We start from the raw sequence: 17,832 nt of genomic DNA on the forward strand, positions 1-17,832 counted from the left end.
AAGTGAAAATTTGTTTGAAACAAGTGAAAATTATCTAAAAACAAGTTAATTTTTTAGGTGATGAGTCTTATTTTAAGTGGAAAGAGATTAGTTTTGATTAAAATTGAGACATTTTGACAAGAAATAAGACAAATATTCTTGAAAAGATTTTGAGTTTTTACAGTGCACAAGTGGGGGAGGGGAAGCTGGGGGATATTCCCTGGACTCGAGCTTGATGGAGTGCTCGTGCCCTTGAACTACCTCCACCTTTCTCTCCCTCTCTCTCTCTCTTCAACACACACACACACACACACACACACAGACACACTAAAACACTCCTCGGCTGTGTTTGCTGGAGCGTGGTGGAGGAAGTTGTCTGTAGATGGCTGCTTATTGGGCCCCAGGGTCCTGCAGAGTGGGTTATGGGGGACACCGGCGAGGTTGTTTATGTGTCTGAGACCCGCAGAGAGTTTGGGTGGAGGGGGCGAAGCTTTTAAAAGAGAGGCAGCAGCGTCACAAAGAGAGATGATGGGAGAGTTTATACTGTCATGTCGGCGCTGGTGTCCTTTTTGCTTTGTCGCCCGTCTTTGACATGATATTTGTTTTTCCGGAATAATTTCACTTCCTGTTCAGACAATGGACTCATTAGGTTCTAACAGGAATCAGGTGGCACCGCACGCTCGTAAAGAATTGAAACAATATTAGATTTCAAAAGGGTTTTTTTTTTATTATTACATCAGGCAAACTGATTGAAGGCCAGTTCATTCAATGATTGATTCATTTCCTCTATCCGCCCTTTCAGAATATTCTCCCAGCATGCACCTGGCAGACGGCAGACAGACACTGTGCAGTTTCAGTGAAGTTGTAACAAACAGATCAAAGGACACAAAGACAGGTATGAACTGAATTTAATTAAAGGGATAGTTCAACATTTGGGCAAATTGGCCCATTGCTATAATCCTTATAGTTTTAGGAGTAGGTTTGTTACCTTTAATTGTCGGTGCAAGTTATTAGAACGGCGGAGCAGAGCAGCGAGCTGCTCAGAGCTACGCTACAGAGGCTAATGGGATTTCTTAGTTTCCCTCATCAAACTCATCAAATACACAATCCAACAACTCCAAAACGCTCTGGTGGACAAGTTGTGACCTGCACATTCACCACGCTATGAGATAATAACAGAACGTTACCAGACAGAGTTGTTTTAGAGGCAAATGCAGAGACTGCTTGCCAAAAACCTGCCCTCGACGGGAACGTGCATCAGCGGTTTTGCATGAATTTACCTCTAAAGTAGCTCTGAGCAGCTCATGGCTCTGCTCCGCCGTTCTAAAAATAGCTTGCACTGACAATTAAAGGTAACAAACCTACTGCTATGACTATAGGGATTATGGCAGTGGGCCAATATGCCAAAATGTTGAACTATCCCATTAAGTGTCTAATGCGCTTCAGAACAAAAGATTCATCGTGACATCACAGTTTGGGTGTGGCACAAGCACAACAACAAGAATTCAAACTGATGGGACACTTAAGAAAAAGTAAACACAATGTAGAATCACATATTTTTACATCATTTTTTTTACATCATTTGTACAGATTAAAAGAAACATGAGTGAACTGTAAAGATGCTGTGAGCACTGTCTCCCCTGTTTCCTGTCTTGTTGCTAAGTTACACTTCATATTTATTATTCAGACATGAGAGTGGTGTCAATCTTCTCATCTAATTATCGAATAATTCCTTCAGCAAAATATAAGTGTCTCTGTTTGCTCGGCAGCATGACCCTTTATTTTCAGTCTGGCTCTGGGACACTAGTTAGATTTGATGTCACTATTTCAAAGGTGTGTTTGGCGGCCTCACTGTGTAAGGTCTGATGTGTAATAATCAACATTTGATGTTTAAATTTCACCGTGCAGCCATTGCAAAGAGATTAACTCTGTAGTTATGCGCCGCCTGTCTGCACACGGAGGTTTTGAATTTGATCATAGTGTTACTTTGAAACTCATCCCCTGTCACTCTGACTCCTCAGACGTCTCCGTCGGCCCGTCACTCTGCTGCGAACATGAAAGCCGTCCGTCATGAATGATTCTGGAGGAGGAAAAAAAGTTCATCCCTCTTCTCTTTGAACACCGAATGCATAATAAACAGGTCAGACTGAAGTAATAAGCCGCAGACACACAATGCAACCCTCCCGGTTTCAAGGCAGCAGCGCTCGCACACTGCTGGTCCATTGAACACTGCATAAAAAACAGAAAATCAAGCTGCAGCAGTTCCAACTTTCACATGTGCACACTTTTGACAATCACAAAAGGCTTCGGGCCTGCGGCCACTTGATCAACATGACAGGCTTTCTGCATGTAAGTGGGTAGAAGGAGGAGTGATTGGAGGATGACAGGCAAGGCTCTTGAGCCCCAGGGACACCCTGAGTATACAGCGTATACACACACACACACACACACACACACACCCATTCAAACGCACATCAGTGAATCCAGAACCCCAGCAGGTCTGTGTGGGTGCGTAACCAATGCTTGTAGCGGCAGGTTGTTGTTTACATGGAGCTCATGTTTATTCTAAAGCTGCTTACACCTCACTGGCTCGGCCTCGGGCGTCGTTCCTGTGAAACTCCTGCTGACTCGCTCTCTGTTTCATCTTGGCCTTTTTCTCTCTTGACCTTTTTCCCTCTGTCTATTTCTCTCAGTTTTTTTTTTTCTTCCACTCTCTGTCCCTCATTACTATCTCTTTATTATGTTTGTCTCACTGCCTGTGATGTTGCACAACATGCATGACTTCTTTGTCCAGAAAGTAACTAAATACTCAGTAACCACTTTACTCAATTGCTATATCGAAGTACAACTTAAAGGGATAGTTCAACATTTTGGCAAATTGGCCCATTGCCATAATCCCTATAGTCATAGCAGTAGGTTCGTTACCTTTAATCGTCGGTGCAAGCTATTTTTAGAACAGCGGAGCAGAGCCGCGAGCTGCTCTGTGGAACGGCTATCAGCGGTTTTGCATGAATTTCCCTCTAAAACAACTCTGTCTGGTAACGTTGTGTTATTATCTCATAGCGTGGTGAATGTGCAGGTCACAACTTGTCCACCAGAGCGTTTTAGAGTTGTTGGATTGTGTATTTGATGAGTTTGATGAGGGAAACCAAGAAATCCCATGAGCCTCCGTAGCGTAGCTCTGAGCAGCTCACAGCTCTGCTCCGCCGTTCTAAAAATAGCTTGCACCGATAATTAAAGGTAACGAACCTACTGTTATGACTATAGGGATTATGGCAATGGGCCAATTTGCCAAAATGTTGAACTATCCCTTTAATATATTTGTATTTAGTTTGAATGTTTTCATTTTAAGCTACCTTACACTTCAGCATTGGCACATTTCAGAGGGTGATACAGGATAGTGTATTACTTATAAAGAAATATGATGTTAATCTGAAGTCTGACATTGCTACTTATATTTAAATAAATGCTTTTAATAGATCCTCCGCCACTATCTGTGTTTTTGCAGTTGAAGACAGCTCTTAAAAACTTTTTGGTAAAAAAAAAAACAAACATAAAAAAAAAAACAGAATCAATACTGAATTATCATGTTCTAGCTCTCATAACTCGGCCCACTCAACAATGGAGAGAGACAAGGTCATGAGAGAATAAATAGCAGGCAGACTAGCTAATGATCTATCATTCTGGACAAGCGGCTGCACCCAAGAGCGGGCCGGCTGACAAGATCATTAATAAAAGCTGCTGGGAGAGTGATCGATCGGCTTGATGGATGATCAGAGCCACAAATACTATAAAACACCTGGATGTCAAGCCTCGTCTCTTTGAAGAGAGGAAGGGAGGGAGGGAGGAGAGGGAGTATTACACAAAAAAAAAAACAAAAAAAAAAACAGATCCTAGCAGGGAGTCGTCAGAGGGGATCAAACCCTGACGTTCAACCTCTGTACTGTGCTGGAAAATGAAGTGAGCGCTGCTGCAGCCGCACGTGTGATTTTATGCATGTGCCTGTGTGTGCATGGTCGTCTTGCATGTGTTTGATGCAGTCAGTAGTGTATGTCGTACACACAGGGGCTCAGTGTGAGAGCATCATTGTAATTTGAGGTAGATCAGGGAGTCAGCAGGTGTTGTGTGCTGTACAGGCTGCTGCGGCCGTCCACCGTGGTGTAATGGGAGGTATTTATTATTGACGTGCTCCCCTCACACCATTACTGAGCTCTGTGGTGGTAATCTGTGTCTCTGCTACTCTCCACTCCTCTCCTCTCTCTCCTCTGCTCTATCTGTAGTATCTGCCAGTGTGTTACAATGTCTCTTTTGTCATCTACACACACACATACACACACACACCTTACTCAGCAGTTCATCTCGAATCCTAATCTTTTTCAGTGAGAGAGAGAATGAGCTCAGAGTGAGTGTAGTCTCCTTGCATGGCTGCGTGTATCAATATCTGTACATTGATCTGGCCTTGCCTCTCCTCCTCCATTCGTCCAGATATAGATTGGTTTTTCCCAGCAGGTATCTGTGCCTAGGATCTGACTGATGGGCGGAGTGCGTACGGGAGGGTGTATCGAACCAGGGTGTCCCACATGCCACTAGAGTGTGTTAGACCGCTGAGCAAAAAAGCGCCGGGAGGAGGAAAGAGAGGGGGCACGGGGGCGGTGAGGTTATACTTCAAATAAGTGTAACAGATACTTGGATGTAGAGGAGTGACGCTCCACTATCTCTTTCTGATTTGATGCAGTGGTAAAAGATGAAGGTGTGCGATCATTTTCATTAATGATGAAGCTTTTGATTACTTGTAGATTTATTGATTGAATGTCAAAGACGTGCACATCAGAGTCCGAGCTGTTCAAAACCTGATTATGTTTAAATTATACAATATTTTTTTTAAAACGTAGAAAATAAATCCTTACATTTAAAAAGCAAGGAACTCATCGGATTTGACAAACGACTCAAACGTGACTGACAGTGAAAAATAAAAGAAAAAGAAAATGAAAGAAAATTCATTCCTCTGACGAAAAACTCTGCTTCAAAGTCACATGTACTTCATAGAAATGTAGTGGAGTCAAAAAGCGTAGTGGAGTCCAAGTCATAAAGTGCCCTCAAAAATAATAAAAAAGTACAGTACTCAAGTCAAAGCTCTTTGTTACCGTTTAAGAGTCACAGATTTAGCTGCAGATAACAACAACATGACTGACAATAATAAATCCACCCAAAAATATGTTTTTGTTGAAAATTAACTTCTTCCTTCCACTTATAGATAAAAAAGAACAGACAGAAAAATGTTATTGTCAGAATGTCTTGATGTTTTTAAATGTCACCTGTTCTTTATATATGTCATGTTTATAATGCATAAGCTTCACTCTGTCACTGTTACATACAAACCTGACATAATAGATACACATGCATTATTCACAAAAAAGACTGAGACAGGACAGAATATGGTTTTGAAGTGTGAATTAAAGGGTCAAGCTGTCCCCTGGAAATAAACAGCAGACTGACCGTACTCGTTATTTTGTTTCCAAAGCATAATCCTGATGGGTAGACTGGCTAAAGGTGTGTAATCTGAGTTTAGCTTTGGTGTGTGTACATGTGAGTGTGTGTGAGGAGGATGTTTAATGTGTGAAAGCGTTTTGTCTGTGTATGTGTGTGTGTGTGTGTGTGTGTGTGTGTGTGTGTGTGTGTGTGTGTGTGTGTGTGTGTGTGTGTGTGTGTGTGTGTGTGTGTGTGTCTGTGCTGTTACCATCGGGGCCCTGACCATAAATCAGAGGCCCTGAGGCCGGGGGATAGCCCGGCTCGTGGCTCCATGTGTAATTACAAAGCTGACATTTAAACAGCAGCAGCCATATTTCACTCGCTCCATCCGCTGGATGCAGAGTGGTCTGTACGGATGGAGTAAAAGTTTTCAACTTAAAAAAAAAAGAAAAAAGTCAGAGAAAAAAATCAATAAGAGATAGAATGCATTCTAATGCCTTGTTAATGGACCCGCATATTAATTATTCAACGGTGGCCATTTTGTCTGCTCATTAAAGTGGCAGCTGTGAGGAGAAATGTGCAGCATTACTCTGCCCTGCTCAGCCCGGCCAGCGTTATTATTATTACTACATCCTCCTCCTCCTCCTCCTCCTCCTCCTCCTCTAGCAACCACAGACCCACACACATACACTCTGTGTGTGTGTTTGTGCTGCACAACGCTGATTTGATCTGTTGGTTTCCAGATCCATAATGTATCTATTTCACTTTATCTGCTACACCACTTCTATAGGAGATGTTATCTACACGTGACAGGTCGATTGCACCCTATAATTCAATCTGTAATGTAACGGAGTGAATGATTTCAACCTCAGTTGTGTCTTATCGTTACTTAAGTTATTTCATGTGTGGGTTGTTTTTTTGCTTTACAACATTCAGAGTTGCACGTTTGGCGATTTTCTTTAAAAAAGAAGTAAAAACTCTGTATCTGTGACGTGGACGACGTGTTTACGCTGTGATTTTATCATTTACAGTTCACATCTGAAAAAGGGCGGCTTCGCACATGTTAACCATTTTCTGAGGAAATGTTAGAGAATCATTTCGCACACTGGCGCAGTGGCAGGCTGAGAAAAAGAGGAAAAAGTGTAAATTACACCATCACCATGTAACACCAGCTCCGTACTGTGTGTGTGTGTGTTTATACCCCCCTGATTTTTCAAGAGGACAGAGCTGCACTGTAAAAAAAAATGTTGCTGGAGATAACCAGTCATTTTAGTAAATAATCGATACAGTTTAATAAAATAGAGACATGTTTTAAAAAATCATCTTAAATCATTGTTATCTAGTACATTGGTTATTTCAGGGGGTCCACAGAGCTTTGTCTGTTCTGAGGTTGTGAGGTTATCAAAATTATATTTGTACATATTGAAAATTTTAAATCCCAATAACATACCCAATTGGATAATTAAAATCATGTATAAACAAAGACAATAGGAACAAAAACCTACAACCAATAGGGACATGATAACAATTATGACACAACAAAGGAAAATGGACAGAAAGACAAAATAAAAATAGAACAAAGTAAAATAATATGGAACAAAATAGAATAAAAAGGCTTGTCTTCAACAAAAGGTTGGGAACCACTGATCTAGTATCAGCAGACGAGCTGCACTCCAACCAAAATGATCTGTGGTTTATTTGTCACTTTTGATTCAAACTTTTTTGACGGTTGAACCACATTTTTGTGGCTAACATGCGTTATTATGATACAGAGGTGTGTGTGGCGGGTGGGGGGGCTCATAGTGGTGAGGATGAGTGTGAGGACCGCTGCTGCTGGCAGAGTGAGCCGGTGGTTTAGGAAATGTATCTGAGGTGGGAGCTGCGAGACAGGGGGGAAAAATTAAAATTCCTCTTTGGCCTGCTGTCAACCTGTCTGCTGACTGCTCTGAGAAGCTGCTGCGTGACGGGATTCCTAATGACACTGCAGCAGCCATTGCCACGAATGGCTTTGACTTGATTTATTTCTCCTTTTACAACCCCCCTCCCCCTCCCCACCCCACCCCACCCTCCTCCACCAACACCCACCCACCCACCCCTGTGCTGCTCCTCTTCCTTCCTTCCTCCCAACATCTCTGTCTCCCTGTCCCTTCAGTCGTCATAGACACATGCCACATACACTATGTGCACATGTGTGATACCATCTCCTCTTCAGCACCATGCCAGTGGCAGGGAACATCTGTCTCTAGGTCCCGCTGCCACACAGCGTTAGAGTCAGGGTAGGTCGCTCAGTCGACTGGCCAGTCTGGGAAGGCCTGTGGGCAGAGCAGGGCAGGACTGGCTCAGATACGAGGGCGTCCAGGCGGAAACTTGTCCCCAGGTCCATCCTGCTTTGCCTGCCTCATGCCATTTGTATCTCTTTGTGTGTGTGTGTGTGTGTGTGTGTGTGTGTGTGTGTGTGTGTGTGTGTGTGTGTGTGTGTGTGTGCGTGCGTGTGTGTGAGACAGTGATTTTGTAGGTCAGAGGGCACCAAGGCATCAAAAACAACTAAAGGCTGCCTCTACGTGTCCTCTTGCTCTTTGTGCCTTTTTCTGAGCGCCACTGATGCTCATGTCTTTCTGTTTGACTTTGTGAAATGTGTATGTGTGTGTGTCTGTGTGTGCGTGCGCCTTGTATGTGTGTGTTTTCTCGTTCCTGCGGCAGTGCATAACTAGCAGTGATGCATCCCTGTGCTCAGCCACTGTTTGGCCAGTTTTAATCTCCTTACATTTAGACTGTTTAAATTGTCTCAGTTCAGTTAAGTTCCTATTTACCTAACCAGAGTGGAATGCTATCAGAGGCAGCAGGCAGTAGTCTGCCAGTCACACAGCAGATAGCTCCTTCATGCAGCGACAGCCCCGATAAGGAGGGAGAGTACTGTTTAATCAAACAGAGGAGGGAATAGGGGATGAGAACAGGGAGCCTGGACTGTGTTGTATCAGCTCTTCACAACTTACTCTGCCCTTCTTAAGTTCTTAGTGCTGCTAGCTAGCTTCAAGCTAGTGATTTACTAAACTTGGCTACACATTTAAAAAACTGTCTTAGCTATAAAGTGGTTGCAAGGAAAAAATCTGTAGCACTGAAAGCAATCAGCTAAATAACATGAAGTCACAGACATAACTGTTTTAAAAAAAAAAAAAAGATGTATCACATTTATAATATATTATTAAATCATTTGTTTAAACTGCCAGTCCTTTGTAAAAGTATGTCTTTGTTCTACTCAGGTATACATGGATGAAAATGTGTTCATCAGGACACTACAGATTAGTAAGAGTAAGAGGGAAATACCTGGTCATGCCGACCTGACCAAAGCTTTTTAGCTTTTGTAGTTTGCATTTTAAAATGTTACTATTGCAAGATTAAAATTCAAATTGTTCCCAGTTCACACTGTCATCAAACTACATTTTTATCAGGCTTCAAATGTGTCGACCACGTCTCACATTTGTTCATTTTTACTCTTCACATTAAACAGGTCATATATGAGCAAGCTATATTAACATTTCTGCAAATATTTCATAATAACTATAATCTTTAAGTAAGATCTGAGTTTTGACTTAATGATGTTGAAATAATCCTTATAAATAGATGGGAGTCTGTAGATTACAGTTTATTTGCAGAAAAAAAATCACCCAAGACTTTTTGTGGAAAGAAGCATCCACTTTGTAGTGTAGTGTAATAAACACAGGTTAGATAAAGTATATATGCTAAGCTAACACAGCCTGGGATGAGAAATAGATATTCATCAGGGTCTAAATGAAAAGACAAAAATGAACCCAACTAATTAATTTATAGATTATAAAATAAAATACCTGCCTCTGAACCTGGTGGTTGTTCTCTTCAGGAAACTTTGAAGAAATTCTCAGGAACAGACCTGTAAAATAAATTACCTTTAAATCTCTGGATAATCACTTACAATGGTTCTTATTTCTCTGTCTTCTCTCCTGTTCCTCGATTTCTTTCATCTTGATTTCTTTCCCATTTTTCTCTTTCAATTCACCACTTTTTTTCCCCCCTCCCACAGTCACTCCATTTCGATATATGTAACTGTCCCTCCTTTTCCATATCCATCCATCTTTTTCCTTGCCCTTTTCAGTAGGTGGGGTATTTATCATCTTTATACCTGGAGGTTTGAGGGCCGTGCATTGGTCTGATAGATGGGCCAGCCACTGATGTGCAACCACCTCAGGAGACACAAACCAGACAGCTATTTAGTAGCTGAACAAGACACATTGCTTTTCTTTTATTGTTTTCAAACTGCAAGGATGTGGTGGTGGAGGAGGAGGAGGAGGAGGAGGAGGACAGTGGTGGTGGGAAGAGGGAGGTTTAAGAGGAGGAGCAGGACGGAAAGAGAGGAAAGAGAGGAAAGAAGAAAAAGCAACAACAACAACAGATGCTCCTTTGCTGTCCAGAAAAATGCAGCAACTGTGCACAAGATGGGCCATTATCCATCTACAGTGTATCACTATGTTGTTGACAAATCAATGGCTCTGACAGTGATGACTCTGTGTTACAGCAAACATAAAGCACTCAGACTGTCTCCCTGCCTGATATGGAGACTGCAGCAAGGGAGCACTTGGGGCAAGGGTACTCATAGCCAGGAGGGGTGTGTGTGCATGCAGTTGTGTGCATTTGTGTCGGTGTGTGACAGAGAGTGTTTTCATTGAGCAACATTTGTGTGTGTGTTTTTCAGTGTTTGCGTGCAGGTGCAGTGTTGAAACTTTAATATAAACTGCACCAGAGCTCCCTCATGAAAGCTTCATGTCATTGATCACATTTTTTATGAATCATGCATGTTGTTGCTGAGGCTAAATATTAACATTAATTAAGAATACCTTTCGGCCTGACCTAGACGTTCTCCCAGTTTCTGTGCACGGAGGTTAACACAGCCACTCTAATTCTCTAACTCAAATCAGTCTTTTCACAAGTAGTAGTCTGCAGAGGCTTTAATGTGAGACTTGACCTGCTCCTTGTTAAAGCTGCTCTGCATTAATATCTTGCAGAATAGAAATCTTTTTTTTTTTCTTTTTTTTTTCCAACAGGGTTGTGTAGCAGCTCAGTAAGACACAACTGCAGCCTGTAGGTGAATATGCTACAGGACAAAAATCCATTCATGCACACACATTGCTACTGTACAGTTAGTACATGGGATATATAGTTAACATGCAACATGCACGCTGAGACAGGGCGGTGCAGCGCTCTGGTGGGCACGTATAGAGATATCATCTTTGTGTGGAAACAGGGAGATGGCGGGGGAGGGAGGGGAGGAAGGGGGTGAGGGGGGGTGGCATGTAATGAGTTCGCCAAGACTTGCAGCACGAGCCCTAAGAAAGAGAGGAGGAGGAGGAAGAGGGAGTTTGATTGACAGGTAGTCCCACAGTCCCCTGTGGCAGGTGCCAGGGGCAGGTCACTGGGGCAAGAGCACTGTTACCCATATAGATATAAACGCTTGACTGCTTGACTGCTGTCTTTGCATATGGACCGCTCGCTGCTCAGGACACATGAGTCCAAGAGGAGAAGCCAGTGATGCTGGTTCATTAATTTATTCTCACAGTTCACAATGATGGTTACAATGACTATCAGAGTTCAGATGTTTCAGATGATGTCAGGTTGTTTGTGTAAAAAAACTTATTTTGATCTAAAAAATGTATTTGCAGTCAATAACCCTTTATAAATTATGCAACACTATTTGCACAAACTACAGTTGTTTTGACTGAGATGAGATGAGAATTTTTTTGCCCCCTGACAAAGACTTAAAAAAAAAAAAAAAACCTTCAGAAAAGATGTAAAATCACATGTTCATAGATTGTAAATTAGATCTTTTGGTAACACTTTATAATAAGTACTCACTATTAAGCATTACTTAAGCATTAATAAATACTGAATTCTTCATTTATAACACAAAAACACTCATTATAAATACAGTTTGTGTTTATCAATGATGAGTAAAACATTTTTGACTGTGTTAGAGTTATAGAAAGTACAGTTAGTCATTAGTAAACTACATACTAATGAGTAGTAGTTCCAGTATTTAATGCTTAACTAATGCTTAATAGTGTGTAAGTGTTACCAAAAGATCTAATTTACAATCTATGAGCATGTGATTTTACATCTCTTCTGAAAGGGTTACCGATCTTTTAACTCCCTTGACTTGAATGTAATGGTAACGTATCAAAAGAGGCACCGCTGCACTGACCCCTGAGACATGTCGCTGTTTTTTTCTTTTTCTTTTAATGTTGTGAGAACCAGAAACTAGTACACAATCACCCTGTAGTGAGGCCCCCTCCCCCTCCCCCTCCCACTCCCTCTCCCTCTCCTCCTCCCTCTCCCTCTCCCTCCCAGCACTGGGAGGTCAGAGCTCAGGATCAGCTGAAGAGCAGCATCACCGCTGGGTACGAATCCTCTGAAGGACAAGACCCCGTGCTCAATACACCACCCTGCTGCCTAAATTAAAGAGGCGACAAAGTCTGTGGACGTCAAAGTGAACAAACGAAAAAAAAGAGATAAAATCAGAGGTAAAAACCGCGGGAGTGTGAGTTTTGAAGCACAGAGACGGAGGGAGGAGGGAGAGAGAAGAGGGGGAGCTGAAGGGGTTAAAAAGGAACAACGGCGGTGGCGGCGGCGGCACACAGGCAATAAGACAAGTGTCGACAGCGACAGGAAAAAGACGGAGGCTGCCCATGTGCCTATGTCTCCTCCACCACCCGACCCCCCCACCACCCCTCCACTGCAGACAAGCATATGTGGGCTGACAACATGACATTGCCAGTGAAGAGAGGGAGGGACAGACAGAAAGAGAGAGGAAGAGAGGGAAAGAGGGAGGGAGGACCAGGAGCCTCGGTAGCCCTGACATCCCCAACTCTGACAGCTGATGGAGGCAGATTAGGCTCACGCACGCACATAACTGTCACCCGCCTCCCGTCCCCGTCCACCCCTCCCCTCAGTTCTACCCCCGCCATCCAAAAAAAGCCATGCAGAGGCCTTCCTCCACTCTTCTCCATCCATCAGCTGCTTCTCCTTCCTTCCTCTCTCCCATCCATCTCTTCTTCCAGCAATGCAAAGAGCAGCATCATCTCCCCAACTCTCTCTCCTCCTCTTCCTCTTATCCATTACCGGCTCAGCGCTGAGGGGATGATGTGACACAGGTGGATTTGTATCACACAGAGCTTTGTGAATTCGCCCCCTGATACAATGTTTGTGCTTCTGCTTAGCACAGCTATGACCCAGCTGTATCGACAGTCGAGGTCTTAACGACCGAATCGAGATGCAAGTCAGAAAACCACGACGTCGAGACCTGTAACTGAGAAGCGAGTTCACGCAAGCCGTCTGCCTATTACAGTACACAGCAGATATCCATTACCATAATGTCTGTAAGCCCCATGACTCAGGTGCCCTCACAGAGCCCCAGACAACCCCTGTGGGCTTAGCTCGACTTATGAACACGCTTAACAGATGCATTAGTTATATATGAACACATCACTGCAGAGAAATTGCAAAAGTGTCTTATCTCAGCGTGCGTTCTTCTTGTTGGAAGCCTTTCTTTATTGTTGGAAAAACAGGGGAGAAGAAAGAGAGCAGAGATGTGAGTGTGCATGTGTTTGCAAGTGTGTACCTGTGTGTACCTTGTGTGTTTCTGTGTAAGAAACAAAAAGCTGACATTTTACTCTCTGACAGATAAAAGGTAGAGAGAGGAGAGAAAGGAAGAGAAAGCATGTGGATGTGTGTTGTCTGTATATATGTGTGTGTGTGTGTGTGTGTGTGTGTGTGTGTGTGTGTGTGTGTGTGTGTGTGTGTGTGTGTGTGTGTGTGTGTGTGTGTGTAGCGAGGCAGACATCAACCTTGGGACAGTATGTCATCGATTGAGCTGCAGGAAGAGGCCTATTATCTCCAGCCATGGTTCAAGCGGGGGAGTCAAGTGTGTCATATGTGTTGCCTCTAATTGGCAAAAACCCACCCTGGTGGAGGCTGACGAGGGCGAAGGCAGCGCTGCAGTAACCCATAGACACCACCACCACCTCCACCCCCCACCTCCCCCTACTCACACATACACACACACACTCACCTCCTCTCACTGCTGCTGCCTTTAGAAATGTTGCATTGTTGTTACTGTTGTTGTTCGGAGTCACTGTTTTTCTGCACTGACAAAGAAATCACAGGTTTGTAAATGAGCTTTGTTCATGTTCAGGGACTTTTACAGTGAACAGACTAGTTGTCTTTAATGTACAGGTTATTATAGTGTGTGTTTATGTGTGTTTATGTGTGTGTGTGGTGTGTTGTGTTATAGTCATGAATGCTGCCAGGCTCTTTTGTGTTATCTTGATGAACAAACTACTCTTTAAAAGCTGACGGTCACACTGTGAGTCGCTCTCTGCTCTTTTTCCGTTCAATATTTTTCTCTCCTTCCTCAGGGTCATTATTTGTTGTTCTCCAGACAGATTCTCTCTTATTATTAGACAAACCTTTAAGTCTGGTAAGTTTCCAATCTGCTCTGTGTCTCCATGGGGCTCGCCTCCACCGCTGAACACATACGTGGTCTAACACTGCCCCCTGCAGGCCAACAGAGTCACAGCAGTTCAAAATATGAATGTGTCCAATCAGTTAAAATGTATAATTCAATCTTCCTTGTTCTGCTGAGATAGATAAAACCTATTACCATATTTTTGTTTTGTTTGTTTTTTCATGCAACATTTGTTGTTAATCATTTATGACAAGTTAAAAAAAAGGTGAGATTTCAAAAAGATATAACCAGATAGTTTCTATTTTTGTTCTTTCAGTGTAATGTGAGATACTCTTTGCATTTTTCTTCTTTCTTCAACTTGCAAACCTCCAACTTGAGCTATTGGCAGCCAATTTGTGAAGGCGATATTCACAACTGCATTATGCACAAATTATATTTGAAGGGTGTCAGGGCTTTGGCCTAATAAGCTGCTCACATAAAGGCGTTTATACTTTGTTTGCTCTGGAATTGATTTTCTGTTGAAGCGGCAAAGAAGCCTAACCCTCAATTAAAGTAATTAATAAACTGAGTTGCATGAGTTTTCTTGTAGAAGCTGTTTTCAAGTTTAAATTCTCACTGAGCAAAAAGTTGTTTGACCGGCATGAACTAATGATTTAGTAACAAAATATTTGATGGAATCACAGACAGAGATCAAGCAAATAGAGCATATAAATACACTTAAATATCCATATATTAAAATACATACTTCATCTAATGTATGGATGGACTCATGATAAATAAATACACATTGATATGAAGATGCCTTGTTCAACTGATTCTAAAAGACTAATCAACCTTTAAAGAAGCAGTTTATTAAAGGAGTTTTCTCTCATAATGGAATAAAAGTTTCATTATATTTTCCACAAACTTCCGTTAATTAAACTATGATTCTTAAAAGACATGCAAAAATCATCCACAGTAAATCTCCAGATGGTTCACCACTGTACCTGTCACTGGTACAGGTTTCCTCCCAGTATTCATCATTAATAGAGTTACCGTCCGCCTGGTGAGCCAGACAGCTACCAGGTTTGGTTTCTTATTTCCCGATCAGTGGGGCTTCGGGCCACCTGTGTGTTCACAAGAATATATTTTTTTTCCAGTAACTCGACTACAGCTTCTCTATTCTTTCCTCAGTGGGACGCTGCACGAACAAGCCTTTGAAACGCGTGATCTCATTTCATGGGGTTTTTACTGGGGCTGCCCTGGTGAAAAAAAAGTGTACTTTATTGTATTTCAAGTATATTCGTATTTTGAATAGTATATTGAAAATGTAATTATACAAATTGTACTTTATATAAATATATAAAAATTACACTAACATCACACTTTCACGCTAACACTTTTAACACACTTGAAAATAATTATACTATATTACACTTTATAGAAATATATTAAACAAAAATATACTTAAAGTGAAATTTATGTGTAATTTCTAAAGTGTACTTATTTGAAATTTGTTTTCACACATACTTTTGATATATTTTAAAATGTATGCTAAAATTGTCATTGTAAAATACAATGATAACATATTTTGAAAGTATACATTTTAATATCAACACTGTAATATTAAGTTTGAGTGTATTTTAAGTTACATTTGAGTTTAATTATAAAGTGAAGTTATTTATGCTTGTAGCCTACTTCAGGACATTTTGGAAAGTGGTATTAGCCTATGCACCTAAACCCGTTTATTAAATTTTGTGCTGTGTGTTTGGCAAAAAAAAAAAAAAGATAGGCTACAACCTTACACGCATGAAATCACATGAAACAATACACTTAATTAACACTTAACAATCATCCACAAGAGCGTTGTAGAGTTGTTGGATTGTGTGTTTGATAGTCTCCGTAGCGGTAGCTGAGCAGCTCATGTCTCTGCCCCGCCGATCTAAAAACAGCTTGTAGGTTACCGTCAATTACAGTAAAAGTAACGAACCCTATCCCTAAGACTAGGGATTAACGGGCAAATCTGCCAAAATGTTGAAATATCCCTTTAAGCACATTGTTTTAATGTTATAATGTCTGTTGTAACCAAGGTTAAAAGTCTGTATTAAAAATTAGTTGATTGCATATTAAAACAGCTGAATTCATATTTAAAAAGTTAATTAATAAATACTAAGTTATGTTAATAATTAAAAACAGATACTTACCTATAAAAAGAAATTGAACGGTGATAAAATATTTTTTTATACGTTTATTTTGAAAGAGATTGGCTGGAGATGAGCTGTCAGCCAATCGGGAAGAAGCTCCCGCCCCTTGACCTGCTCTGAACAAGGTTCACTTCCTCCGGAGCCGTTGTCAGGAGAGCGAGCAGCCCCGCATCGAGCACGACACTTAGCTTGTGAAGAGGAGACACTAGTAAAAGTTGATAAAAGTGATTAAAAACTACGGGACAACTCCGGTGACGCCCTGGACCTGTGAGAGTGAAGCTAGAGGGACCCGACATCTCCACCAAGAAGAAAACGCATCGGTGAGAAATCGTTTTTTCCATGCTAAATGCTAACCGCCAGTGCTAATCAGTGCTAATACCAGAGACCTTAACGTTACCCACTCGTGTGAATCACTAGCGTTAAAGCTAGCACTAGCTTCATTTTGAAGGTGCAATATGAGACGTTTTGAGAATTTGTTGCACACTGAACTGTAAAATCTGATGATTTAGCACAGTATCTGCGTTTTTAGCACGCCGAGTCACTATTTTATGCTAAGACATGGCAGAAGGTGCACACTGTACGTCTTCTTACTGGTATTAATGTTATATTTGCATGCTTATTACTATGTGAAGACGTTATTTTTTATATTATTGATGTGGAGAAGTTATTTTAATAACCTAATCTCTGATATTTTGAGAATGTTGCTATGATATTATTGGGTGTGGTGTCATATTACAATGTTTATTCAGTTAGAAATATTCTCTGTGAATTGAGTGGATTTAACATGATTTATATATTGTATTTCATGATTGAGAGTTGAGAGAATTAAGAGAATGTTCTGACATTACTCATCATAGGTCAGGTTTTCCTGTTGGATCCTTTGAACCTTGGACCTACCCGGATGTTGGAGCCTGGATCGAGACGTTTGATGGCGAACCACAGCCTGGAGGACAACTAGAGATATGGTGCCCGCAAAGAATCAAGAACCTGGATCCTTTCATCACTTCATTACACACACACACACACATACACATATCCAACACATTCAACCATGCGGTAGGATAGATCCTCTTCACTTCCTCAGTGGACTGAACATTTCATACTGGGAGTGACTGAAAAAAGAGGTGACTTGAACTTTCAAACATAGCTGCAATTTTTTTTTTTTTTATGTTCCTACTTACCTGGGTAAGAATTGTGTTACACTGTGTATGTACATGTGTTTTGCTTATCCTTCTTTAAAGGACAATTCCAGGCAAATTCAACTTGAGGGTGTATGTTCTTATCATTTTAAGTCTAAAAGAAGGAATGTGAAGATTTTCAGTTTAACGTCTCCTGTTTTGCGGTAGCTGCGTCTGTCCCCGCATCGCTACGGCAGCAATGAATGGGAGTGGATGCAAGTTCCGCTGGTTAGGCTGTTTACAGCCCTCAAAGCCGCAATTTTTTTCCACAGACAGCATCAGATGGCTACTCAAACATGCACCGAGAAGTTTCTTTACTTCAAGCAAGCCGACATGCTTGTAAAACTAGATCTAAATTCAAAGTCTCACGCGAGACCCTGTTGCCGTGCTCGGTGCATTCAGGGATAGTCAGAAAACTACCGTTTGTGTCATAAACACAGGAATATCGACTCTTGACTTGCTTCAAGTAAAAAATACGTATCGGCGCATGTTTGAGTCGCCACCTGACGCTGTCTGTTGAAAAAAATGTACA

The 17,832-nt window shown here is 41.6% G+C and overlaps 1 protein-coding gene across 1 annotated transcript in view; it reads left to right on the forward strand.

The window, feature by feature from the left end:
- Nucleotides 1-744: 744 nt before the first annotated feature.
- Nucleotides 745-17,832, forward strand: part of cdh15 (cadherin 15, type 1, M-cadherin (myotubule)) — a 38,344-nt gene continuing 21,256 nt past the window's right edge. The window contains exons 1-2 of the mRNA XM_085806447.1: nucleotides 745-874; nucleotides 2,001-2,119. Coding sequence (XP_085662573.1) covers nucleotides 2,054-2,119 — 66 coding nt within the window. The 5' untranslated portion in view covers nucleotides 745-874; nucleotides 2,001-2,053. The remainder of the gene's footprint in view (nucleotides 875-2,000; nucleotides 2,120-17,832) is intronic.

This window comes from Trachurus japonicus, chromosome 3, assembly GCF_045865225.1.
Source record: "Trachurus japonicus isolate A0001 chromosome 3, Traja_1.0".
Classification (NCBI taxonomy): domain Eukaryota; kingdom Metazoa; phylum Chordata; class Actinopteri; order Carangiformes; family Carangidae; genus Trachurus; species Trachurus japonicus.